General features: G+C 50.9%; 1 protein-coding gene across 4 annotated transcripts in view; it reads left to right on the forward strand.

Annotated features, from left to right (window-relative positions):
* Positions 1-18,796, forward strand: part of Tln1 (talin 1) — a 34,467-nt gene extending 15,671 nt beyond the window's left edge. For all 4 annotated transcript variants that reach the window (XM_013153306.3, XM_003470859.5, XM_063225618.1 and 1 more), the window contains 39 exons: positions 108-402; positions 954-1,120; positions 1,895-2,023; positions 2,119-2,235; positions 2,335-2,448; positions 2,635-2,769; positions 2,924-3,052; positions 3,224-3,326; positions 3,478-3,686; positions 4,105-4,224; positions 4,376-4,573; positions 4,777-4,916; positions 5,081-5,174; positions 5,273-5,362; positions 5,631-5,753; positions 7,078-7,221; positions 7,661-7,822; positions 8,056-8,196; positions 8,276-8,457; positions 8,605-8,737; positions 8,966-9,067; positions 9,147-9,317; positions 9,401-9,550; positions 9,657-9,758; positions 9,837-9,956; positions 10,791-10,937; positions 11,095-11,261; positions 11,421-11,604; positions 11,692-11,817; positions 11,913-12,029; positions 15,672-15,857; positions 15,976-16,083; positions 16,744-16,849; positions 17,041-17,165; positions 17,258-17,383; positions 17,504-17,566; positions 17,674-17,856; positions 17,998-18,126; positions 18,242-18,796. In XM_013153306.3, coding sequence (XP_013008760.1) covers positions 108-402; positions 954-1,120; positions 1,895-2,023; positions 2,119-2,235; positions 2,335-2,448; positions 2,635-2,769; positions 2,924-3,052; positions 3,224-3,326; positions 3,478-3,686; positions 4,105-4,224; positions 4,376-4,573; positions 4,777-4,916; positions 5,081-5,174; positions 5,273-5,362; positions 5,631-5,753; positions 7,078-7,221; positions 7,661-7,822; positions 8,056-8,196; positions 8,276-8,457; positions 8,605-8,737; positions 8,966-9,067; positions 9,147-9,317; positions 9,401-9,550; positions 9,657-9,758; positions 9,837-9,956; positions 10,791-10,937; positions 11,095-11,261; positions 11,421-11,604; positions 11,692-11,817; positions 11,913-12,029; positions 15,672-15,857; positions 15,976-16,083; positions 16,744-16,849; positions 17,041-17,165; positions 17,258-17,383; positions 17,504-17,566; positions 17,674-17,856; positions 17,998-18,126; positions 18,242-18,367 — 5,463 coding nt within the window. In that variant the 3' untranslated portion in view covers positions 18,368-18,796. The remainder of the gene's footprint in view (positions 1-107; positions 403-953; positions 1,121-1,894; positions 2,024-2,118; positions 2,236-2,334; positions 2,449-2,634; positions 2,770-2,923; positions 3,053-3,223; positions 3,327-3,477; positions 3,687-4,104; positions 4,225-4,375; positions 4,574-4,776; positions 4,917-5,080; positions 5,175-5,272; positions 5,363-5,630; positions 5,754-7,077; positions 7,222-7,660; positions 7,823-8,055; positions 8,197-8,275; positions 8,458-8,604; positions 8,738-8,965; positions 9,068-9,146; positions 9,318-9,400; positions 9,551-9,656; positions 9,759-9,836; positions 9,957-10,790; positions 10,938-11,094; positions 11,262-11,420; positions 11,605-11,691; positions 11,818-11,912; positions 12,030-15,671; positions 15,858-15,975; positions 16,084-16,743; positions 16,850-17,040; positions 17,166-17,257; positions 17,384-17,503; positions 17,567-17,673; positions 17,857-17,997; positions 18,127-18,241) is intronic.
* Positions 18,797-23,968: the final 5,172 nt, after the last annotated feature.

Genomic DNA, 23,968 nt, shown 5'->3' on the forward strand with positions numbered 1-23,968 from the left:
GGGGGTGGTATACCAACTTTAGTGACACTAATGTTAATAAGTTCTGATAACCCACTGCCATCGGACCAGCCGTTGCCTCCATCTCTTGACACTCAGTTTATCCACAGGTTGTGGCACCTACAATCAGCTCACCTGTTTGCCAAGAGCAGCTAGTGGAAGCGGGACGACTGGTGGCCAAAGCTGTGGAAGGCTGTGTGTCTGCCTCCCAGGCGGCCACAGATGATGGGCAGCTGCTGCGAGGGGTAGGAGCAGCAGCCACAGCAGTAACCCAAGCCCTGAACGAGCTGCTGCAGCACGTTAAAGCCCACGCCACAGGAGCTGGGCCTGCTGGTCGCTATGATCAAGCCACTGACACCATCCTTACTGTCACTGAAAACATCTTCAGCTCCATGGGTGATGCCGGTAAAGACACTAACCCCAAGAAAGGCAGCATCCCCTGTGAATTCCCCAGGCCCACTGGGTATTCCCATGCCGACCTAGCCACTGCCCCTTAAGTCCCAGCACGGTGTGGCCTTGCCAGCCGTGCAGCCAGGAGCTCATTGTCGACCTCTACTTCCCAGTCTACAAAACATAAACAAAAGCCCTGTTCTGCCACCCTTGCGTTGTTTAGTGAATGTACATGAAAATATGTGGAAAGTGGCATGATTAAGCCTTCTCTACTCCATCCTCTCACCCTAAAACCCTTCACATAGTCTCATTTTGCTCAAGATTTCTTGCTGAAATACCCTTTGGAGACTGTCCTTCCTCTCATCAGGGCTCAATGGGAAATCTGTTCTCCAGATTCTAAGAAAGTCTGGAAAAAATAGAGAAATCACTTGAGAACATAAGAGTTTTTAGTCTTGCTGAAAGCCCCTTCTGCCTTATCTGTACCACTTTCCCTCCCCCTTACCTTCACCCCGACACCCTCTCAAGAGTCTCTGGCTTGCTCACCTGATTGTCTCCTGTGCTGTCAGGGGAGATGGTGCGACAGGCTCGCATCCTGGCCCAAGCCACCTCAGACCTGGTCAATGCCATCAAGGCCGATGCAGAAGGGGAGAGTGATCTGGAGAACTCTCGCAAGCTATTGAGTGCTGCTAAGATCCTGGCTGATGCCACAGCCAAGATGGTAGAGGCTGCCAAGGTACAAAACCTGCACAGACCCCCAGGATGTCTCCTAAAGGGAACTAAGTTTAGATGGAGGGTCTCACCTGATAGGGACATCCAGAAAAAGAGAAAATGTTAAGGGAACACTCGGGAAGCAAACAAACCCCCCTGGCTGCAAGTGAGCAGTGACCGAGCTTCCCAGCCACTGTGGCAGGTGTCCTTACTCTTTCTTCCTTAAGTTCAAAGTCTGCTCTTCCTGCTCTTCCCCACATTTCCACCCTCATCTGCTCAGCATCCTCCTTCCTGGTGTCTCCTGTGAGGGCAAATAGATCTGCAGTTCCAGGGATCTCCATGCTAGGAGTACGGAGAAAGACCAGGCAGTAAGACAATGAGACAGGTACAGAGGACCATTGAAAGAAAGTCCCAGAGATTGCAAGAGATTTGCAGGAGGATGCAGTTCCCTGCTTGGGAATTCTGAGATCTTTTTTCAAAGTGAATCATCCTTTTCCCAGGGAGCACTGCTCACCTTACTCTCCTGTAGCATTCTGGGCATTCTTTAGGAAGTAGGACAAGGTACAAAACAAGGCAGAATGGACAGTTTACCCTAAAAATGGGAATCCATTCGCCTCAGGGCATCCCACTGGCCTATTTCTGGAGGCAGTTTTTCTCTGTCGTGATTGCCTTGCACCTGGGTAATTAAGAAATAAACTCAGGAAAACAAGAGAATTTTAAGCTGAGTCAGAGGGGCCAGAAAAAAGCTTATTTAGGGTCCACAGAGATGGGGGGTGATGAGTCTCGCCATCTTTCTCAGGGGGCAGCTGCCCACCCCGACAGTGAGGAGCAGCAGCAGCGGCTTCGAGAGGCAGCTGAGGGGCTCCGCATGGCCACCAATGCAGCTGCACAGAATGCCATCAAGAAAAAGCTGGTTCAGCGCCTGGAGGTAAGGTTAAGAACCAGAGCAGGAGCAGGTACTCCAGGGGAAAAGAGCAGGAGGGGCTTGGGCTTGAGCTTGCCCTGACTGCTCTGTCCTCACAGCATGCAGCCAAGCAGGCTGCAGCCTCAGCAACACAGACCATCGCTGCAGCTCAGCATGCATCATCTACCCCCAAGGCTTCTGCAGGTCCCCAGCCTCTGCTTGTGCAGAGCTGTAAGGTAAGCCTCTAGGAGGTCTGTGCTTGGGGGAGGAGTAAGAAGAGAAAGCCTTTCCCCCAGCCGGTGGAGAGGTGGTAATCAAAACATTTCCATCTACAGGCTGTGGCAGAGCAGATTCCCCTGCTGGTGCAAGGTGTCCGAGGAAGCCAGGCTCAGCCCGACAGCCCTAGTGCTCAGCTGGCCCTCATTGCTGCCAGCCAGAGCTTCCTGCAGGCAAGGCACCCTCTCCTACCCTCAGACTAGAGTCTCTGCACCTTTCTAAGATGCTGTGCTTTTTGCAATTTGAATGCCTGCTAATACCATGTCCCAGTGCTCACCATGTCCTGACTGTCACTGTTCCCTGTACCCAAGCCCTGAGAGGGTCTTGTGTACCTCATCTGCCATCCTTATCCCCAACAGCCAGGTGGGAAGATGGTGGCGGCTGCAAAAGCCTCAGTCCCAACAATTCAAGACCAGGCTTCTGCCATGCAGCTGAGCCAGTGTGCTAAGAACCTCGGCACCGCACTGGCTGAACTCCGTACTGCTGCCCAGAAGGTATGCAAGCTGGCCAAAGCTACAGAAGAGGAGAGAAGATGGTGGGATGACAGGGAACCTGTATAGAATAACCTTCAACAGGATGGCTCCGTAATGTGAGGCTTTGGTGAGATACCATACCTCCTACACCCAGAACCCCTTCTTCCTATTATAGGCTCAGGAAGCGTGTGGGCCTTTGGAGATGGATTCTGCACTGAGTGTGGTACAGAATCTAGAGAGAGACCTGCAGGAAGTGAAGGCAGCAGCTCGAGATGGCAAACTTAAACCCTTACCCGGGGAGACAGTGAGTATTAGGGTCTCCTTACACAAATCCTGAATCTCCTTTCCCATCTCTGCTGCAGAGCTGCCCTAAACCTTCATTTAAACTCCTGGCTATCTGCAGCTGCCTTACCAGGTACTTTTTTCTGTCATTATCTTCTGTGAACCTGAGTTCCTCCCACCTACTTACCCATAGATGGAGAAGTGTACTCAGGACCTTGGCAACAGCACCAAAGCTGTCAGCTCTGCCATCGCCCAGCTGCTGGGGGAGGTCGCCCAGGGCAATGAGAATTACGCAGGTGTGTGGCCACAGGGCCAAGCAGGGAGTGAGGGGCTAAGGATATGGGGAAATGGGAGCTAGGTGAAGGATGGGGCTGGGAAGAAACCAGGAGGATCGAGGCTTGCCAGTGAAGGTGCCTCTTCCCTCCCCTTTCCTGCCTGTTTCCCTAGGTATTGCAGCTCGGGATGTGGCAGGTGGGCTGCGGTCTCTGGCCCAGGCTGCTAGGGGTGTGGCTGCCCTGACCTCAGATCCTGCAGTGCAAGCCATTGTGCTTGACACCGCCAGTGATGTACTGGACAAGGCCAGCAGCCTCATTGAGGAAGCAAAAAAGGCAGCTGGCCATCCCGGGGACCCAGAGAGCCAGCAGCGGCTTGCCCAGGTCAAGTATTGGGAAGGGGCACTTCCCTCCTTGTCCGCAGGTCCCTTCCTAACTACCACCCACCCTTACCCCTCCACCCCCTGCACTGCCAAGTTGGGGCAAATATTTCTGGGCTTCACCTGCATTGACAGAAGTGCATCTTAAGTTGCTCATAAAAAAATTGTCTTTGCAATCCACCCTTCTCTTTCAGTCTTGGAGGCAGTGTCTCAGTTGGATTAAGGAATAAACCTAGCTAAGTACCAAGTTTTAAAAAGTTTGACCACTATCCTTGAGGCCCCAACTTCAGCCTGTTCAGTTGTTAAATCTCCTTTTCTCTTCCATTTTCGGAGGCTGGAGCTGGGTATCTCTTGTGTTCCAAGAAGGAAGAGGTCTTACAGATTGTTCCCACTTTGTCAGCCCCATCTCCTTTTTACTTCAGGTGGCCAAAGCAGTGACCCAGGCACTGAACCGCTGTGTCAGCTGCCTGCCTGGCCAGCGAGATGTGGACAACGCCTTGAGAGTTGTGGGAGATGCCAGCAAGCGCCTCCTGAGCGACTCGGTAGGAGGACCAGGGCACGGGGGGACAGAACAGTCAAAACGCAGAGCCTCCCCTCCTACTCCAAGACTTCTCAGATCTGTCCCCCCATTACTCCCAAATTAGGCATCCCTCCTGTCCCCCCTTTCCCACTTCTTGCCTCATTCTCCCACAGCTCCCTCCCAGCACTGGGACATTTCAAGAAGCTCAGAGCCGCCTGAATGAAGCTGCTGCTGGGCTGAACCAAGCAGCCACAGAGCTGGTGCAGGCCTCCCGGGGAACCCCTCAGGACCTGGCTCGGGCCTCAGGCCGATTTGGACAGGACTTCAGCACCTTCCTGGAAGCTGGTGTGGAGATGGCAGGGCAGGCCCCGGTATGAAGAAGCAGCGCGTCTGGGTGCATGATCCCTTTAGGGGCTAAATGGCACCTGGGTGACCACAGAGTCTGGACACGCTCCTGGCTCCTTCCTTGTCCATTCTTGGGCAATACTTGAGTGTCTGGGAAAGAAGAGTGTTTTTATAGAGATACAGAAGAAAGAATAGGACAGTGTATGTATGACTTTCTCACTTTCAACAGAGCCAGGAGGACCGGGCCCAGGTTGTATCCAACTTGAAGGGCATCTCCATGTCTTCAAGCAAACTTCTCCTGGCTGCCAAGGCCCTGTCCACAGACCCTGCTGCCCCCAACCTCAAGAGTCAGCTGGCTGCAGCAGCCAGGTAAGTGGAAGATGGGAAGCCCAGTCCTGGAACTTGGGAAGTGAACTGGGGAACAAGTATTTTGTGAGAGTAAGTGGCGAGGAAAAGGAGACTAGCCGGGGATGTCCCATGTACACAGGACCCAGGAGTGATGGTCCACTCCTTTGCCTTTTTGTTCCCCCCAGGGCAGTGACAGACAGCATCAACCAGCTCATCACCATGTGTACCCAGCAGGCACCTGGCCAGAAGGAGTGTGACAATGCCCTGAGGGAATTGGAGGTGGGCCCTTCGCAGGCCAGCCGGGGCTGAGTTCAGAGGGTATTTGGGGTTCAGCTGAGGAAGGTGTCTTGATCTCATGTCTCCCTCCCACTACACAGACGGTTCGGGAACTCCTAGAGAATCCAGTGCAACCCATCAATGATATGTCCTACTTTGGCTGCCTGGACAGTGTCATGGAGAATTCAAAAGTAAGTGTAGCTGGAAGCCCAGGCAGGAACATGGAAACGACCAGTCAGGCGTGGTAGCCCACGCCTGAAACCCCAGCGTTTGAGAGGCTGAGGCAGGAGGATTGCAGTGAGTTTGAGGCCAGCCTACGCTACACAGTGAGCTCAAGACCAGCCTGCACTACAAAGTGAGACCCTGCCTCAAAAACAAACAGAAAGGTGGAACTAACCACATGATGCCCTAGTACTTGAAGGACGTTATCTGAACCTTCTGATACTTCCTGTTCCTCAGGTACTGGGTGAGGCCATGACTGGCATCTCCCAAAATGCCAAGAATGGAAACCTGCCGGAATTTGGAGAGGCCATTGCCACAGCCTCCAAGGCTCTCTGTGGCTTCACCGAGGCAGCTGCACAGGTTAGTTCCCTGAGCTTGGTCCCCAGAGTAGCCCCTGGATGTCCCTTCCCCATGCCCTCTCTGCCTGAATCACATGTGGATAAATCAGAAGTTACTGTCTGCAAAGCCAACACTCTGGACCCTGGACTTTTCTCCCTCTTGAGCTGCACATACTTGTGAGCAGTTGTTGAACACCAGCAATCACCATAACCCTAACTTCAGTATTTTGGTTATGCTAACACTGTCCAATCCCAAGGCCTTTTTTATTAAAATGACATAAAGTTTTGTTACTGAAGGTTCCTCTTCCCTCTGTCTTCTACATTTATCAAGTGTAAACCTACCTAATAACTTCAGAATGTTTGCTTTAATACAAGATTAACTTCAAGCAGAAGTACTCCTGGCAAGCGCAAGGTCATGAGTTTGATTCCCAGTTCTAAAAAAAAAAGGCAAAGTGCTCTGACGTCAGTGCAGACTGTTCGCCTGAAAGCCTACTGTCACTCTGCTGCTCTCCGTCACCTCGCCTGTCACACTGGACACCCTCTTCTGTGTGCCTCGGCTTCTTATTAAAGTCTTTGGTTTTTTTTGTTTTTTTTTTTTTTTTTCCTTATTTCTGGAAAAGCATAAAGAGGAAACAGCAAAGCTACCATGTGTTACTTGAAGAATGAGTCAAATACCGTGATGGTCTTCAGTCTTAGAGCTCATTGGCAGCTGCTGTACCTACCTCTTCTGCTTTCCCAGTCTCTGAAGCGTTACTGGTGTCAGTTAACTTAGCAGCCTTTAGTTCTAGAGCCATGTTGTTTTTAGTTTTTGAACAGAATCTTCTGAGGTTGCCCAGGCTGGCCTGGGCCCAAGTGATCTTTCTGCCTTAGTATCCTAAGTAGCTGAGCTTTAGAATTATGCCTTTATCTGTGTGTCTTTCGGACTTTTTTTTGTTGTACCAAGAATTGAACTCAGAACCTTGTGCCTTGCCAGGCAAGCACTGTGCCACTGAGCTATATCCCAGACCCTTTATTTCATCTTTTGTATAATTTTAAAGTCATCTTAACTATTTCAAACATTTTTCTTCTACTTGCAATAAGTTATACTTTTCCCCCAATGATATACACATACCTCTTTAGCTCTTTTAATCTTTTTTTTTAATCTTCTGCAATGTTCAAACAAATTTAACAAGAATTTTTTGGTCTTTTTACAGTACAATGATAGTTTATTTTTATACTTCTAGTAACATAGAACCCATGAAAGTAAGACCCAGTCTCTGAACTTACCCGACTTGTCCTCACCCTTCCCTTGCCATCCATAATCTGTACTCCTCACCACACTCTGTTTTCTCTGTTTTCTCTCTCAGGCAGCATATCTGGTTGGCGTCTCTGACCCCAACAGCCAAGCAGGACAGCAAGGGCTGGTGGAACCCACACAGTTTGCCCGTGCAAACCAGGCAATCCAGATGGCATGTCAGAGTTTGGGGGAGCCTGGCTGTACACAGGCACAGGTAACAGAAGGGAGCGGGTACCGTGGGCAGGTGTGGGAAAAAGATAGACCGGACCCCAAGGGGAAGGAGGGAAATAAAGTACATGTGGGGAGGAGAGGGCAAGAACCCATCTCTAAACTTGCACACAAAGCTCTGTTTGCATATCATTTCCTTCCAGGTTTTTCATTTTCTTCTGTTAATGCTATAGGTGCTTTGGCTTGTTCTCCCACTTGCCCTGTTTTGGTTTTTCTCCGTTGGTATCTCTCTTACTTCCCACTCCCTAGACCCAGTTCATTTTTAGGCACCTGTTTCCCAAGTCTTGACTTTGCAAGGGACTGTCTTTCCCTATTTAGACTTCCACGGGTATCATACTTCATCCTCCAACCTTACAAGGGTTCCTCCAGGGGTGCGTATACTCTTCCTCGCCTTCATCCTGAGTCTTCCATGTCTGTCTTCATAGGTGCTCTCTGCAGCCACCATTGTCGCCAAACACACCTCTGCACTGTGTAACAGCTGCCGCCTGGCTTCTGCCCGCACCACCAATCCTACTGCCAAGCGCCAGTTTGTACAGTCCGCCAAGGAAGTGGCCAATAGCACCGCCAATCTTGTCAAGACCATCAAGGTTCCTAGCATTTGGACTCCCATCGTCACCCTGACCTGTCCCATTTCCTCTGCCACAAGCACCCCTCTCATTCTCCAAGGCCTTCTGTCAGATGCCCTCTACCCGAGCCTATGCCCTCTCCTGCCCGGACTGACCACTGCCAGCCTTCCCAGTGCTCTAAGCCCTGAAGGGAGATCTGGGCTTCACCTCCCATGCCTGTGGGCTGGGTCCTTAGGGCTTCCTGTGACTTGCAGGCATTAGATGGGGCCTTCACAGAGGAGAACCGGGCCCAGTGTCGAGCAGCAACAGCTCCGCTGCTGGAGGCTGTGGACAACCTCAGTGCCTTTGCATCCAACCCTGAGTTCTCCAGCGTTCCTGCCCAGATCAGCCCTGAGGTGAGGCAGCATGGCAACCTGCACATCACCCTACCTCTGGAGCGTTATGAGACTTAACTTACTGTACCCCTCTCCCCAGGGCCGAGCCGCCATGGAGCCCATTGTAATCTCTGCCAAGACCATGTTGGAGAGTGCTGGGGGACTCATCCAGACAGCCCGGGCCCTGGCAGTCAACCCCCGGGACCCGCCACGCTGGTCAGTCTTGGCCGGCCACTCCCGGACCGTCTCAGACTCCATCAAGAAGCTTATTACGAGCATGAGGTACTGGTGGGCTGGAGACACTGTGGCCGAGTAGAGTGGGCAAACTTGGTGCTGTCTCGTGGGGTAACATTACAGGACACAGGGAAGTGGTAGGCTGGCCTCGTCTGTAGGGATATTCTTGGTATGGAACCTGTGATTCTTCTGCAGGGACAAGGCCCCAGGGCAGCTGGAGTGTGAGACAGCCATCGCAGCTCTGAACAGCTGTCTGCGGGACCTAGACCAAGCTTCCCTGGCTGCAGTCAGTCAGCAGCTCGCTCCCCGTGAGGGAATCTCTCAAGAGGTAGGAGAAAGTTGTGTGTGGGAAGGCAGATGTCACACTTAGAGGAGACGGGGACCTCGGGAGCTAGCTTCATAGAGGTGCAAAAGGCTGGAATGTGCCTGCAGGGTTAGGAGGTGCTCTGTAAGGTAAGAGTGGGGTCTGGGAGCGCAGCTCTGTGGTACACCATGTGCTTTTGTCAAGAGGGTCCAACTGCAGTCACAGTCAGGGCTGTGTCTACTTCCTCTCCAGGCCTTGCACACTCAGATGCTCACTGCAGTGCAGGAGATCTCACATCTCATTGAACCACTGGCCAGTGCTGCCCGGGCTGAAGCCTCCCAGCTGGGACACAAGGTACCTGGAAAGAAGCACAGAGTCCAGAGGGAAGGGTGAGAGACACAGTACCTAAACCTGATTCAACCCTTTGCCTCAGGTGTCCCAGATGGCCCAGTACTTTGAGCCACTCACCCTGGCTGCAGTGGGTGCTGCCTCCAAGACCTTGAGCCATCCGCAGCAGATGGCACTTCTGGACCAAACTAAAACGCTGGCAGAGTCTGCCCTGCAGTTGCTGTATACCGCCAAGGAAGCTGGTGGTAACCCCAAGGTAGTGAGGGGGTAGGCTGCTACCAGCGAGAGTGGAGAAGTGGAACCCATGGGGCTCCCTTCCACTGACTCACTTGCCCACAGCAAGCAGCTCATACCCAGGAAGCCCTGGAGGAGGCTGTGCAGATGATGACAGAGGCCGTGGAAGACCTAACAACAACCCTGAATGAGGCAGCCAGTGCTGCAGGGGTCGTTGGTGGCATGGTGGACTCCATCACCCAGGGCATCAACCAGGTTAGGTCTTGGGGTGCCTGTGGACTCAGAGACTGCTCAAGCCCAGGGCCTCGAGCACAGTAGCAGAGACCCTGACAGTCTTCCCTTCCTCTGTCCTCCCTCTCAGCTGGATGAAGGACCCATGGGTGAACCAGAAGGTTCCTTCGTGGATTACCAGACAACCATGGTGCGGACAGCCAAGGCCATTGCAGTCACTGTACAGGAGATGGTGAGTTGGGAGATTCCAGGGGAGCTGCCTTGGAAGAGCTGGATGTGGACAGAGCTTCATTTCTTCTATTACCGCTAGGTAACCAAGTCAAATACCAGCCCTGAGGAGTTGGGCCCTCTGGCCAATCAGCTGACCAGTGACTATGGCCGACTGGCCTCCCAGGCCAAGCCTGCAGCTGTGGCTGCTGAAAATGAAGAGGTAAATATGGGGGCAGCTCTGACCTTCGCCTCCCCTCACAGGAAATCCCGGGGGCATGCCCCCTTCCCATCCTGTCAGCCTCAGGTCTGTCCCTCCCCACCCCCTACACTCTGCCGCAGAAAGGAGAACCCAAACTCGGGTTGCTCCCCTAAAGAGATCTGGGGTCTCTGGAGGGACAGAGGTTCCCAGGTTTCAGTCACAGGGTTAAAGGAGACCACTTAGGACTGAGAGACGTCTCGATTCTGCCTCTCTGGCTTCTTAACCTTGTCTGGGCCTGTGGCTTTTTCTGTACTGTATGCTCGTGTATATCCCCTCTCTTCCCTTCTTAGTTCTTCTGTGTTGCAGATTCATGAAAGTCATCCTTCTCTAAGCCCCTGGCTTTCCAAGAAAGCAAGCACTTGGACCTTAGCCAGTCACACCTAACTCCCAACCACCAAAGCCTTCACAGTCCCTGTGGCCAAGTTGTAATCCGGGGCCTCTGATTCAAATCCTCAAGCATCAAGTGCGTTTCTCCCTCCTCCACACTGTGCTTACCACAGTCCTCACCAGCTGGTCTGTGTGCTATTATTTTCCATGTGTAGGAGGTGACCTCCTGCTTCAAAGATAGGAAACCAGAAAGGTCTGTGTGCTGGGAACTTTTTTTTTTTTTTTCGTTTTTATTGGTACCAGGGATTGAACTCACGACTGCCTGCTTTGCAAGGCAGGCGCTTATGCCGCTAAACTAAATCCCCAGCCCCGGGAACTTTTCTCATAGTCCCATTAGTCCTTAGTGACTTCTCCAGGCACAGTGGAAGGGCCCCGTGTGCTCCTTTCAAAACCCATCTGCATTTACAGATAGGTGCCCACATCAAGCACCGAGTACAGGAGCTGGGCCATGGATGTGCTGCCTTGGTGACCAAGGCAGGCGCCCTGCAGTGTAGCCCCAGTGACGCCTATACCAAGAAGGAGCTCATAGAGTGTGCCCGGAGAGTCTCTGAGAAGGTGACTGTTCTCTTCCCTGTGGGCTGTGGGACTGGCTTCACAACCGGGAGACTTTCCCACCCTTCTCCAGCTTCCCCAGGCTCCTTCCCTGTCCCTTTTCCCAGGCATGGGTAATCTTTCCTTCTGACATGGCACCATGCCCTTCTCCCTGCCCCAGGTCTCCCATGTCCTGGCTGCGCTCCAGGCTGGGAATCGTGGTACCCAGGCCTGCATCACAGCAGCCAGTGCTGTGTCCGGCATCATTGCTGACCTTGACACCACCATTATGTTTGCTACTGCTGGCACACTCAACCGCGAGGGTGCTGAAACCTTTGCTGACCACCGGTGAGAAGAACTGGCCAGCTGGCAGCAGACCAGGAGTGGGAAGGGGTCAGAAAAGGCAGGAGATCAATAGCTCACTGGGGAGAATCCGGATTGGGAAGCTTAGCCAGCTGGAGTGGGTAGGGAGCCCGAGGAAAGCTGACTAGGGCAAGCTTCCCACAGGGAGGGCATTCTGAAGACCGCAAAGGTGCTCGTGGAGGACACCAAGGTACTGGTGCAGAATGCGGCTGGGAGCCAGGAGAAGTTGGCACAGGCTGCCCAGTCCTCTGTGGCCACCATCACCCGCCTTGCTGATGTGGTCAAGCTTGGTGCGGCCAGCCTGGGAGCTGAGGACCCTGAGACACAGGTATCTACCTGACATTCCTATTTCCGGCCAGAACCGCTTCCGCTTCCCCTTTGCCTCCCATAGACCAGAGTCGCTTCCCTCCCACAGGTGGTGCTGATCAATGCAGTGAAGGATGTAGCCAAGGCCCTGGGCGACCTCATCAGTGCAACGAAGGCTGCAGCCGGCAAAGTTGGGGATGACCCTGCAGTGTGGCAGCTCAAGAACTCTGCCAAGGTGAGAAGGAGTGACGAGCAGCAGGAAGGGGCCGGCAAGTGTCCTTCCTCCTGCTCCTCAACACAGTCCTCTCCCCACTTCCCTGATACCTTCAGGTGATGGTGACAAATGTGACGTCACTGCTTAAGACAGTGAAAGCAGTGGAGGACGAGGCCACCAAAGGCACACGAGCCCTGGAGGCAACCACAGAACACATCCGGCAGGAGCTGGCGGTGAGCACAAGGCTGGGGCACCATGGACTAGAGTCGGGGAGCAACATGGGATTGTGAGTGTCCCTCATATGCATTCACAACGGTCACACACTTCTCTGTCACTGCCAAACCTTTCATGTGACTTGCACTTCCTTCTCTCCCTCACCTTTTAGCTCCTTAGCCAAGAGAACTCTGCTTTATCCTCACAAGTTGTCCCATCCCCAAAGACCTCTTGGCTGCCACATTCAGCTAAGCCTTTGCTTAGCTTTCATCTTCAAGCACTTCCATAGCTCCATAGCGTTTGACTTGGTTCATAAGCCTGTCTTTGAAATTTCATCTGCCTTTGGCTTTTGTTTTGTTTTGTTTTGCTGGGGGGAGGGGGCCTTTTACATTCCCAGTCCTTTTTTGAGTCACCAACCCTAACCCTAAGCCACTGAATCACCTCCAACTTGTTCAATGTAATAGCTATTCCAGAATTGTGCATCCTTTCTCCAGTCTTAGATGATTGTGTGTGTGTGTGTGTGTGTGTGTGTGTGCACGTGCGTGCATGCGTGCGTGTGCACATGCATGTGAGTGTCTTTGTGTCAGGGTTTTGCTGTGCAGTTCAGGTTGGCCTTAAACTCACTTTGGAGCCCAGGCTGGCTGTGAACTTGGCAGCAGTCCTCCTGCCTCAGCCTACTGAGTGCTGGGATTACAGGCATGTGTCACCATGGCCAGCCCTGAGTTTACACTTTCATTGTCATTCTCTAAGAAGTTGATGTCAGTTCTGAGTTTCTCTCCATTGTCTGTTGGCTGTTATCACCAAGAAGCTGCGCCTCTGTCCAGTTCTGTAGGATGCATCACTTCTGTGAGTGGTGGTCACAGCAACCCCAGTTGTTTTTGGTGGGTTTTTTTTTTTTTTGCTTTCTGTTGTTGAGACAGTCTCACTAGCCAGTTCAGGCTGACCTCGAACTCGTGGCAGCCCTCCTACCTCAGCCTCCCACTGCCTCAGCCTCGCGAGTGCTGGCATTACAGGCGTGCACCTCCGTGCCCAGCTCAGCAGCCCCTCCATTGTGAAGGTTTTACTTTAATCTTCTTTGACCTCATTGTCACCCACCACGTGCTGGCATCCCAAGCCTCTGCTCCCCTTCGCCTTTCCTTTTTTTTCTCCCCAGTACTTGGAATTGAATCCATCAAGTGCTGAACTACATCCCCAGCGATTTTTTGAGACAGGGTCTCACTAAGTAAGCTCCCTAAGGTGGGCTAGAACTTGAGATCCTCCTGCTTCAGCCTCCCAGCATGCTGGGGTTACAGGCATGCACCCCACAGGTGACTCTCCATTCCGTTCCCTCCCCATCTGCCCTACTGTGCACAGCCTTGTGCAGACTTCCCTAGCTCTCCCTCACTTTGCCTGCTGTGCCAGTTTTCTGCTTGGTCTCCCTGCTCTCAGTCTCTGCCACCCTCCCTTCTCATACTCCTCTTATTCTAAAATCATCTTTCTGACATTGTCTTCACCTCTTTGTGGTGATGTCCAAATTGGAACTCATCATTTTCTGCCTCTAAAACCTGACCCTTCCCTAGCCTGCCTTATGTCAGTAACTTAAACTTCTGAGTGACGGGGCTCCTAAAGCCAGAAACCCAGCCCTGACATCTCAGAGGTCTCGCTTCCTCTCATTCTCCACTCCTCTCACTCCCAGGGACCCTCTTACCTCACCTCCCAAGTGCTGGGATTACAAGCACGTATAACCACACCCAGTCCTCAGAATTATCTTTTAAAGAGCCGGGCTTGGTGGCACACTGCTATAATCCCAACAATCGGGAGGCTGAGACAAGATCGTTGCAAGTTTGATACCAGTTTGGCTACAGAGTGAGCTTACGGCCAGCCTGAACTGCATAGTGAGACCCTGCCTCAAAAAAAAAAGAGGCTGGGGATTTAGCTCAGCACATGGCAAGGCCATGAGTTGATCCCCAGTACCAAAAAAAATAAATAAATAAAATAAACAAAATAAAAACACCAATTGGGGCGGGGATATAGCTCAGTGTGGAGAGCCTGGCTACCGTGCATGAGGTCCTGGACTGAACACCCAGCACTGCAGAGCAACAACAATGATAGCAATTTTCTGTGTATGTAAAAGATTGTGGCACTGGACTGCTTTACGCCCACTAGTCCCTCCCACTCTCCAGTGTCACCTGCTTTTCTTTCTATGTTCTGATCCCACTGGACTGTCAGAGAACACGTCAGGCCCTGCCCACTGCAGGCTGGCATTTACCGTTGCTTTCTTGAGCATCTGGCCACTTCTGGTTGTTTGGCTGTAACCTCACCTCCTCAGCCTTCCCCTCACCGCCTGCCTATCTAACATGTGCGGTGCTGGGAGCTGAACCCAGGGCCTCACACATGAGGTGAGCGTGGTCACGGCTATGGAGCCGCCTCTGTGCTCCTCGTCATGGCACTCCTTTGTCTTACAGCACAGCCACACTCTGTGTTTCCCTGTGTACTCACCTGTTTCTTGTATGAAAACTAGACAGGAAGCTTCCTGAGAACAAGGGCCTTGTCTGCCTCGTTTCCCACTGTATCTCTGTCTAGCGCCTCACACAGAATCTGCCACCTCCTTCTTACTAACATTTGATGACTGATTGGCATGAACATCAGAATCTTGTTAGGAATTTTACATATTATGGAAGATTCCAGGTTGGGCATGATGGCACATGCCTGTGATCCCAGCAGTCAGAAGACTGAGCCAGGAGAATCACAAGTCAGCCTGGGCTACATGGTGAGACTTCATCTCAAGAAGTAAGAAACAGAAGAGTATACAATTTTGTATACTCTGGCATTGAAGACTCCACCCACCAACCTTTTCAGTACCATTCTTGTGTTCTAGAACATTCCTCAATCCCTTCCATTTGACATCTTGCCATTTACCTAAAATACTCTGCTGTTCATAGTTTATCTCTTACGATACTCCTCCTTGGTCCACTTCCATTTTGGTTTGGTTTTTTGTTTGTTTATTTTGAGACACAGTTGCACAGTAGTTCAAGCTGATCTTAAACTGGGTAGTTGAGGCTGGCCTCAAACTCTACGTGCTCCTCTTGCCTCAGCCTCCAAAGTGCTGAGATAACAGGTATATGGCACCATGTCCTACTCATTTGTTGTTCCCCTTTGGTCACACACACCTTAAAGGGTTACATATGTGTTTTAGGAATGAAAGCCCACCCAAAAGGTATAACTCTTTTTTTTTTTTTTTTTTTTTTTCCCTTTTTCAGTCCTGGGAATAGAACCCAGGGCTTCAAATGTGATAAGAACAATGTTCCTCCAAGAGCTGCTGCTGCAACTTTAATTTGAAACATACCCTCTACAATACTTCGGTCAGAAATGATGGTCAGCTGCCTTTTGTTATTCTCCTAATTATGATATAGGACCATCTGAGAGAACAGGCCAGGTGTGGTGGTACATGCACTCAGGAGGCTGAGGCAGGAGGATCTCTATGAGTTGAGGCCAACCTGGGCTACCTAAAGTTGAAGGCCAGCTTTAACTGTCTCAAAAAAAAAAGTCTTGACCTATAATACGTTCTCTGGCAGTTTGTTGAAAGGAGACATGGATGAGCAACCACATCATACAAGGATAGAGCACTGATTACCTTACAGTCTCAGTCACTACAAAGTCTGTTTTCTTGTTCTGTCCGACAGGTTTTCTGTTCCCCAGAGCCACCTGCCAAGACTTCTACCCCAGAAGACTTCATCCGAATGACCAAGGGGATTACCATGGCGACAGCCAAGGCCGTTGCTGCTGGCAATTCCTGTCGCCAGGAAGATGTCATTGCCACAGCCAATTTGAGTCGCCGCGCTATCGCAGATATGCTCCGAGCCTGCAAGGTAGGGCTGCTGGTGGTGACACAGCTTGGGTCAGAACACGCGGGAAGGGAACCCTAAGGATTCAGGAGATCTGGACCTCTGCGGGATCCTGAAGTGTACTGTGTTACCCTGGGGACAGGAAGCAGCATATCACCCCGAAGTGGCCCCTGAAGTACGGCTTCGAGCCCTGCACTTCGGCCGGGAGTGTGCCAATGGCTACCTGGAACTGCTGGATCACGTGCTGTTGGTAAGTGGTAAGGAGAACGCTGTTTGCTCCTGCTCTCCTGCACAGTCCTGCTGGGTGCAGGGGCACACACCTGTAATCCTAGCACTCTAGGAGGCTGAGGCAGGAGGATCACAAATTTGAATTCAGTCTGGCCAGTTTAGTGATATACCTCAAAAACAATTTAAAAGGGCTGTGGATGTAGCTCAGTAAAAGCCCTAGGTTTAAAAAATACTCCACACTTCTCTTCCCAGAAGTCTGAGATTCAGTTCGTAATTGTTTCCCCAAATCCCCTCCCTGCCTTGCAATGTGTTTCCCAAATCTTTTCATGTTTCCAAGTCTCCTTTTCTCTGGGCTCCGCCGTTCTTACCATCTACCGCCCACTCACCTCTTCCTCTCTCCTTGTCTCCACTCTTCCCTTCTGCCTGACCTCCCCTTATCCACCTGGGTCATCTCTTCTTCCTTCTCCTCTCACCGTCCCTGCTCCCTGTCAGCCGGTGAGTGACAGCCCTGCTCTGTGCTGTGTACAGCATGCAGTGTGCATGGACCGAGCGCTGCACACTCTTCGCACTGCGCTGTTGGGTGCCATTCGGTGGGCAGCTCTTGGGAGAGTGGTTGGGGCGCAGTCGGCCCTGCCTCAGGGGCCAGGGCAGAACCTAAGATCTGGTGCTTTTTGTTGCCCAGACTCTGCAGAAGCCAAACCCAGAACTGAAGCAGCAGTTGACGGGCCACTCAAAGCGGGTGGCTGGCTCAGTTACTGAGCTCATCCAGGCTGCCGAGGCCATGAAGGGTGAGGGTGACCAAGGACGGGAGGAAAGGGGAAGCCTTGCCGGGGCGTGAGCTGCTTTCTGGTGGGACAGCCTGAGCTAGCCTGTGTCCATGCGTGGGTGGGTGTTCCCGTGGGTGTGGTACTAACCAAGCTCCCCAGTGTGTCTGTATCCCACCTCTGCTTCAGCCCCTGCCTTCCCCCTCCATCCCTAGGAACAGAATGGGTGGACCCAGAGGACCCCACAGTCATTGCTGAGAATGAGCTCCTGGGAGCTGCAGCAGCCATTGAGGCTGCAGCCAAAAAGCTGGAGCAGCTGAAGCCCCGGGCCAAACCCAAGGTCGGTCCTGCCCTTCCCCCACCACCTTCGTAATGAAAGGTGTATCTCTGCTCTCCTTGCTGACTCTGCATCTGCACCATCTCTCACTGAAGGAGGCCGACGAGTCCTTGAACTTTGAGGAGCAGATACTGGAAGCTGCCAAGTCCATTGCAGCAGCCACCAGTGCACTGGTAAAAGCTGCGTCAGCCGCCCAGAGGGAACTGGTGGCTCAAGGGAAGGTGAGCTCCAGCACTGGGCCTGGGAGCAGGGCAGCAGCTTGGTGCTCTACACTCACCTTAGGGGGAAGGCTTCAGAGTGCAGAGAGCACAGGTCTAAGTGAGCTCCTTCCTCCTCCACAGGTGGGCGCCATCCCGGCCAATGCACTGGATGATGGGCAGTGGTCCCAGGGCCTCATTTCTGCTGTGAGTGTACAACTCTCCATCTCTGAGATTGGCAGACTTGAGAAGGCTGAGGGTAGTGGGGAGACTAGGACAAGAGGCGTATGTTAATGTGACCCTGTGTGCCTTAGGCCCGGATGGTGGCTGCAGCCACCAATAATCTGTGTGAGGCAGCCAACGCAGCCGTCCAGGGCCATGCCAGCCAGGAGAAGCTCATCTCCTCAGCCAAGCAGGTAGCTGCCTCCACAGCCCAGCTGCTTGTGGCCTGCAAGGTCAAGGCTGACCAGGACTCTGAGGCAATGAAGCGGCTTCAGGTGAGGAACCCTGACCCGACTCACTGCCCCTGGATTTCACTGTTTTAACCCATCCTCCTGAAGTGGATATCTCTAGGAGGGAGTTGAGGCAGTGGCTCAGCCAGGCCGCACCTGAGCTCTGCTGCCACTTGCCCTGCACAGGCTGCCGGAAACGCGGTGAAGCGGGCCTCTGATAACCTAGTGAAGGCGGCCCAGAAGGCTGCGGCATTTGAAGACCAGGAGAATGAGACAGTGGTGGTAAAGGAGAAGATGGTCGGGGGCATCGCCCAGGTGAGCCACTCTGAGGAACACCACCGGGAGCAGTCATCTGGCCCGCACTGTCCTCCCTGCCCTCCATCCCTAACACATACGCTCTCTGAGCTGGGTTGTGGCCCTCTGTCCCCAGATCATTGCTGCACAAGAAGAGATGCTTCGGAAGGAACGCGAGCTGGAGGAGGCGCGGAAGAAGCTGGCCCAGATCCGGCAGCAGCAGTACAAGTTCCTGCCGACAGAGCTCCGGGACGAGCACTAGGGAGCCCTTGTGTATTTAATGCAGACCCGGCCCACAGACTGTGCCTGCCACTACCAAAGCCTCCTGGGCGTCGGCCCAGCCCCAGCCTCCCTAAGTGCCTGCCAAACCCCGGACCTGACCCTCCCAGTTCCAAGCACAGCCCCTGCCTTCCCTGACTCCAAGTGCCTTTGTGCCCTAGGGCCCCCAAGTGCCTACCCTTTCCCAGAGTATTAATGCTCCAAGAGTATTATTAACGCTGCTGTACCTCAGTCCAAACCTGCCAGGGCCCTAGCCCACGCCACCCTGCCAGCAGCTTCCAGCCAATGCCCACGGCCTCGTCAGCTCAACTCATCCTTTTTGATACTTTCTGTCTCCTACCCCAGCTACCTACGGGGCTGCGGGGTTACAAACCCCACACAGGTCATGCTCCAATAAAGGTGATTCTACCTAGATGTCTGTCCAACTTCTGGAGGAGGTGAAAGATCTCCCCAGGGCAGCCAGGGGAGAGCCCTGGCACCCAGCAGGGTCAGATTGCAGTGGGAGCAGCGTGGCCAGCGGTCTGCACCCTCAGGCTCCGTCAGGTCCTTAGCCCTGCAGTCATTCTAGTGGGAACCACATGCCTGAGAAGTCATGCATTCATTGTCCCCACCTCCCTGGCCAGCACCAAAGTCTCACCAGGGTTGTTCTGTCTCTAGGACAGTAGCTGCCACTGCTCTAATGCTACCAGAACTCTTCTTCGTAACTGCAGTGTGTGAACAGATCTAGTTCTTAGCTAAAGTTGAATTTTCAAAGACAGCTTTGCCAAGCTGGGCGTGGTGGTATGCACCTGTGAGCCCAGCACTTAGGGCTCAGGCAGGAGGACCGCTCCAAGTTTGAGGCCATCCTGGCCTAAATAGTGAGTTCAAGGCTAGTCTGAACTGGATACTAGGGTCCTGTCTGAAAAGACACAAACAAACAGCTTTGCTAAAAATAAGCCTATGTAAAATAATAAAAGTCAGAGCTTAAGAGAACTGTGATAGGGCCTGGAGGTTTAGCTCAGTGGCATAAGCACCTGCCTTGCAAGCAGGCAGTCGTGAGTTCGATCCCCGGTACCCTTAAAAAGGAAAAAGACAAAAAAAAAAAAAGAGAGAATGTGGTAGCAGAATTGGTTCAAGCAGTTAGCAAGCAAAAAGCCAGCCTGGAGCTATCTCAAATGGTACCACCTATGAAGGGGATGGGGCCTGCTAGTCTGGAACAGACCAGAAGAGGGGACCATGACCCAGGTGTGAGGCTAGTAGGCTCCCCTAGTGGCTAGGGGAGTGCTGGGATCACTGTCCCACTGTTGCAGATGCAGGCTGTTTGAGGTTTCTGTGGAGGGAGGTGGCACAGGAGGTAGGTGCTGTGTTCTGACACTTCCTTCTGCATTCTTCCTTGTACCCTTTTTTTTTATTTTTATTTATTTATTTTTTTTGGTCTTTTTCCTTTTTATTGGTACCGGCGATCAAACTCAAGACTGCCTGCTTGCAAGGCAGGCACTTATGCCGCTGAGCTAAATCCCCAGCCCCTACCTTGCACCCTTTCTGTGTAAAGTCTGGAAGTCCTGGTTGGTCCCTATTTTTGTACATGATTATTTAGCCAACCCTGCACACAGTGTATTACCTCCTCAGTACTCCTTCCAAGTGGAACACAACCCTCCTTTCTGCTACTACTCAGCACCTAATACTCCCACCTCTGGATGGAGAGCTGGGGGTGTGGCTCAGTGGGGAGTGCTAGGCTAGCATGCACAAGGCCCAGGGTTCAGTCCTTAGCCCTGCAGAAGAATACAGCACAGCCTTCTTTTTTTGTTTCTCTTATGTATTGGGGATCAAACTCATGACCATTTGCGTATTGGGGATCAAACTCATGACCACTTGCTTGCAAGGCAGGTGCTTATGCTACTGAGCTAAATCCCCAGTCCCCAGCACAGCCTTCTTAAAGTCAATGGGAATCCTTATCCTCCCTGGGGCCGCCAATTGGTGACAGTACCAATTTCCTCACATCGTTCTTGTCACCTGTGATTCACTCGGTGTTTATGGAGCCATGCCTGTGGTCAGCACTGGGAAGTGGATGTGTATTATCACATCTGACACACAGACCGCAGCCCTAGTGTGCACCCCGAGCCCCAGATTCAATGTCATGGCATCGTGAGTTGAGTTCCTTGGAAACCAAATCCCTGCTGTGACCTGCCTGACCTGTGGTAGTCCAGACTCAACTCCTCAGCCATGCACCCAGACCAGCTGCCTGCTCTGCTGCTGCTTCCCTGCCATGTCCACAGGGTTTGTGACAATCACAGATTTCTCACTAATGACACTTGGGAGGCCTGCTGGAAAGAGACTACATCACCAGATCTTCAAATGTAGCCCTCAGACCCCCTGGGGGGGTCCCAAATCCCTTTCAACGGTCCAGAGATCAAATTTATTTCATACTATTAAGATATTCATTTCCTTTTTCAGTGTCAGCACTCAGCTAATAGTGCAAAAATACTGGGTAAACAGGCAGAGTGGCATATGCTGTAATTCCAACGTTTTGGGAGGCTGAGGCAGGCAGATCACAAATTTAAGTCCCACTTGGATAACTTATAAAGATGATAGATATGCAAAAATCAAGGCAGTGGCTCTAGACTACAAATCATGTTCTTCCCACCACCATTAGCAATTTAAGAATTAAATGTCATAGGGGCTTGGGGATTTAGCTCAGTGGCATAAGTACCTGCCTTGCAAGCAGGCAGTTGTGAGTTTGATCCCTGGTACCAATAAAAATGAAAAAAAAAAAAAAGACAAAAAAAAAAAAGAACTAAGTGTCAGATAGTACACACCTGTAATTCCAACACTCAGGCAGGAGGATCGCAAGTGTAGGCCCACACTAGGCAATCTGATGACTGAGACCCTGCCTCAAAATTTAAAAAAATGAAAAAGGGATAGAAATGTAGTTCAGTGCAAAAGGCCAGGGTCCAATTCCTAATACTGTGGGAGGGGGGACATTTGATGAAATAATAAAAATGATTAACTATGAAGTTAGCCCTTGAGTAGAAAGTCTTTTCAATTATCTGATGAACTGGGAAATACACACAAAGCACTTCAGTGCATAGCAAGCTGACAGTCTTCCTGAGAAAAAGCACTGGGACCATCCTTGGAGTTGTAAGCTTTTACAGTCTTGTTACACAGTGAAAGCTAGCCTCAAACTCATAATTCTTGCCTCAACCTCCCAAATTCTGGGGTCACAAGTGTATGTCCCAAGGCTTGGCTTCTGCTCTTTTTCATGTCATTTGAAAGAATAAATGACAGACTGTGGTTCTCAAAGTTAGAGCTGACAGGGCTTTTCTCAAAAAGGAAAAGTCACTGTAGGAGAAAAAACTGACAGGGTTTATTGTTTATAATACCAGATAAACACTGAAATGAAAATTCAAATTCTGGAAAATTTGTTTGCTATAATGAGGTTTGCCAAAATTTGAAGATTTTGGTAAAAACCAATCATGCTGTTACATTTTTTTGGTTTTTTTGTTTTTTGGTACCAGGGATCGAACTCACAACTTCATGCTTACCAGAAAGGCACTTGAACCACTGAGTTAAATCCCTGGCCCTAGGAATTTGACTTTTCAATAAGGTATAGTATAATGAAATCTGTCAACATTTGAGGGTTCTACATGACCCAGGGAATCAGTATTTTCCAAATCACCCATGCATGACATTACAAAATTGTCATTGTGCACATGAGTAACCTCCGCACTCTGGGAGGCTGTGGAAAGAGGCCTGTAAGTTTGTTTACTTATTTTTTTAACAGTAGCAAAGTTTTATTAAAGGTAGGAAAAGAAGTAGGCTCTGCAGAACAAGCTTGAGATAGGAAAAGAAGTGCCCCCTACAGCATGAGGGCAGCCACCATGCAAGAGAGAACACAGTGGCTAGGCTGAATTTGAACCCACGGTGGGCAACTTAGTGACTTAGCAACCTCCTTGTGAGGCGAATCAGCAGAGTGCTGATTTTGAGAGTTGTTACCCTTTATTAAACCAATTATTGAAGAGATTTTTAAAAATGTAAAATAATTGCCATACTCTTCACTAATCTGGGGAGAAACAATGTGATTTTTGTTTTAGGTTTTTTCATTTGTTGTTTGGTTGGTTGGTTTGAGTCAGGGTCTCACTATGTAGTGTAGGCTGACCTTGAACTCACTAAGCAGCCTAGGCTGATCTCAAATGCACAGCAATCCTCCTGCCTCAGCTTCCCAAATGCCAAGCTTACAAACACGTGCCACCACACATAGGCCTTTTATTTATTTATTTTTGTCTTTTTTGAGACAGGGTCTCACTATGTGGTTCAGGCTGGCCTTGGGCTCACTTTGTAACCCAAGCTGGTCTGGAACTTGCAAGAGCCACCTGCCTCAGCCTCCTGAGTGCTGGGATTACAGGAGTGCGCCACTACACCTGGCTTGTTTTGTTTTTATAAGACAGGATATTACTCTTAAATTTTTTTTTTGTCTTTTTCGTTTTTATCGGTACCAGGGATCGAACTCACGACTGCCTGCTTGCAAGGCAGGCGCGTATGCCGCTGAGCTAAATCCCCAGCCCCTTATTACTCTTAAATTCATTCTGACCTTAAACTCATAGTAATCCTGTCTCAGTCTCTGAGTGCTGGGGATACAGGCACTCTCTACCATGTCTGGCTAGTTACCTTTTTAATTGAAAATGTCACGTATTTTACATGGTTAATGTGTAATGGGTTTTTGTTATTTTAATGAATGTTTTAAAATTTTGTTTCCATTTTAATCTAAGTATTGATAGATAAAACCCACTTTAATAAGAGTTGCTGGGTGTAGTGGCATACAGACCTCTCAGAGGCTGAGGCAGGAAGCTCACTGTTTGAGACCAGCCTGAGCTACACAAAATGAGTTCAAGGCCAGCTTGAACTATGTAGTAAGACTCTTCCAAAAAAAAAAAAAAAAAAAGTTTAAGTGTACAAGTTTCTTAGCCTAAAAAGTCTGAGGCGTTCATTACTCCATCATGAGTTCCTCAAACCCCCACTGTGTTATTTCTGCTCTGGAAACTGGTATGTAAAGACCTCATGTGCCAAGTGTTTATCAAGTGCCACTTTACCCCTGGTACTGTGCTAGGAATTGGGATTCATAACTGATAATGCTCATTCTGCAAGGATACACAGCACAAAAGGCCCAGTGCTGGACTACAATGAGATCACAGGTAACCTGCCCCAAAACAAGCACCTATTGGACTGACAGGAAGTGGCCAGAGAAGGCTTCCCAGAAAAGCTGACACTTGATATAAGTCTTAAAGCTCACCAAGCATCAACCTGGGGGGAAGGTCATTTTAGGGAGGGGCACAGAAAAATACAATATATGCATTTCAATATGAATGTAGCATGAGGTACAAGTCTAAATATGGAGGTACAGTTGAGAATGAAAGGAGATGAAGATAAGGGAAGTCGGTAGGGGCCCCCAATGACGATTTTCATAACCATATTAAGAAACATGAGCTGTGCATGATGGCATACACCTGTAATCACAGCACTCAGGAGGCTGAGGTAGGAGTACTGCAGAGAGTTTGAGGCCAGCCTGCACCACAAAGTGAGACCTTGTCTCAAAAGAGAAAGAGAAATG

This window comes from Cavia porcellus, unplaced genomic scaffold, assembly GCF_034190915.1.
Source record: "Cavia porcellus strain 051 isolate PalLab524CR breed Dunkin Hartley unplaced genomic scaffold, mCavPor4.1 scaffold_1, whole genome shotgun sequence".
NCBI lineage: Eukaryota > Metazoa > Chordata > Mammalia > Rodentia > Caviidae > Cavia > Cavia porcellus.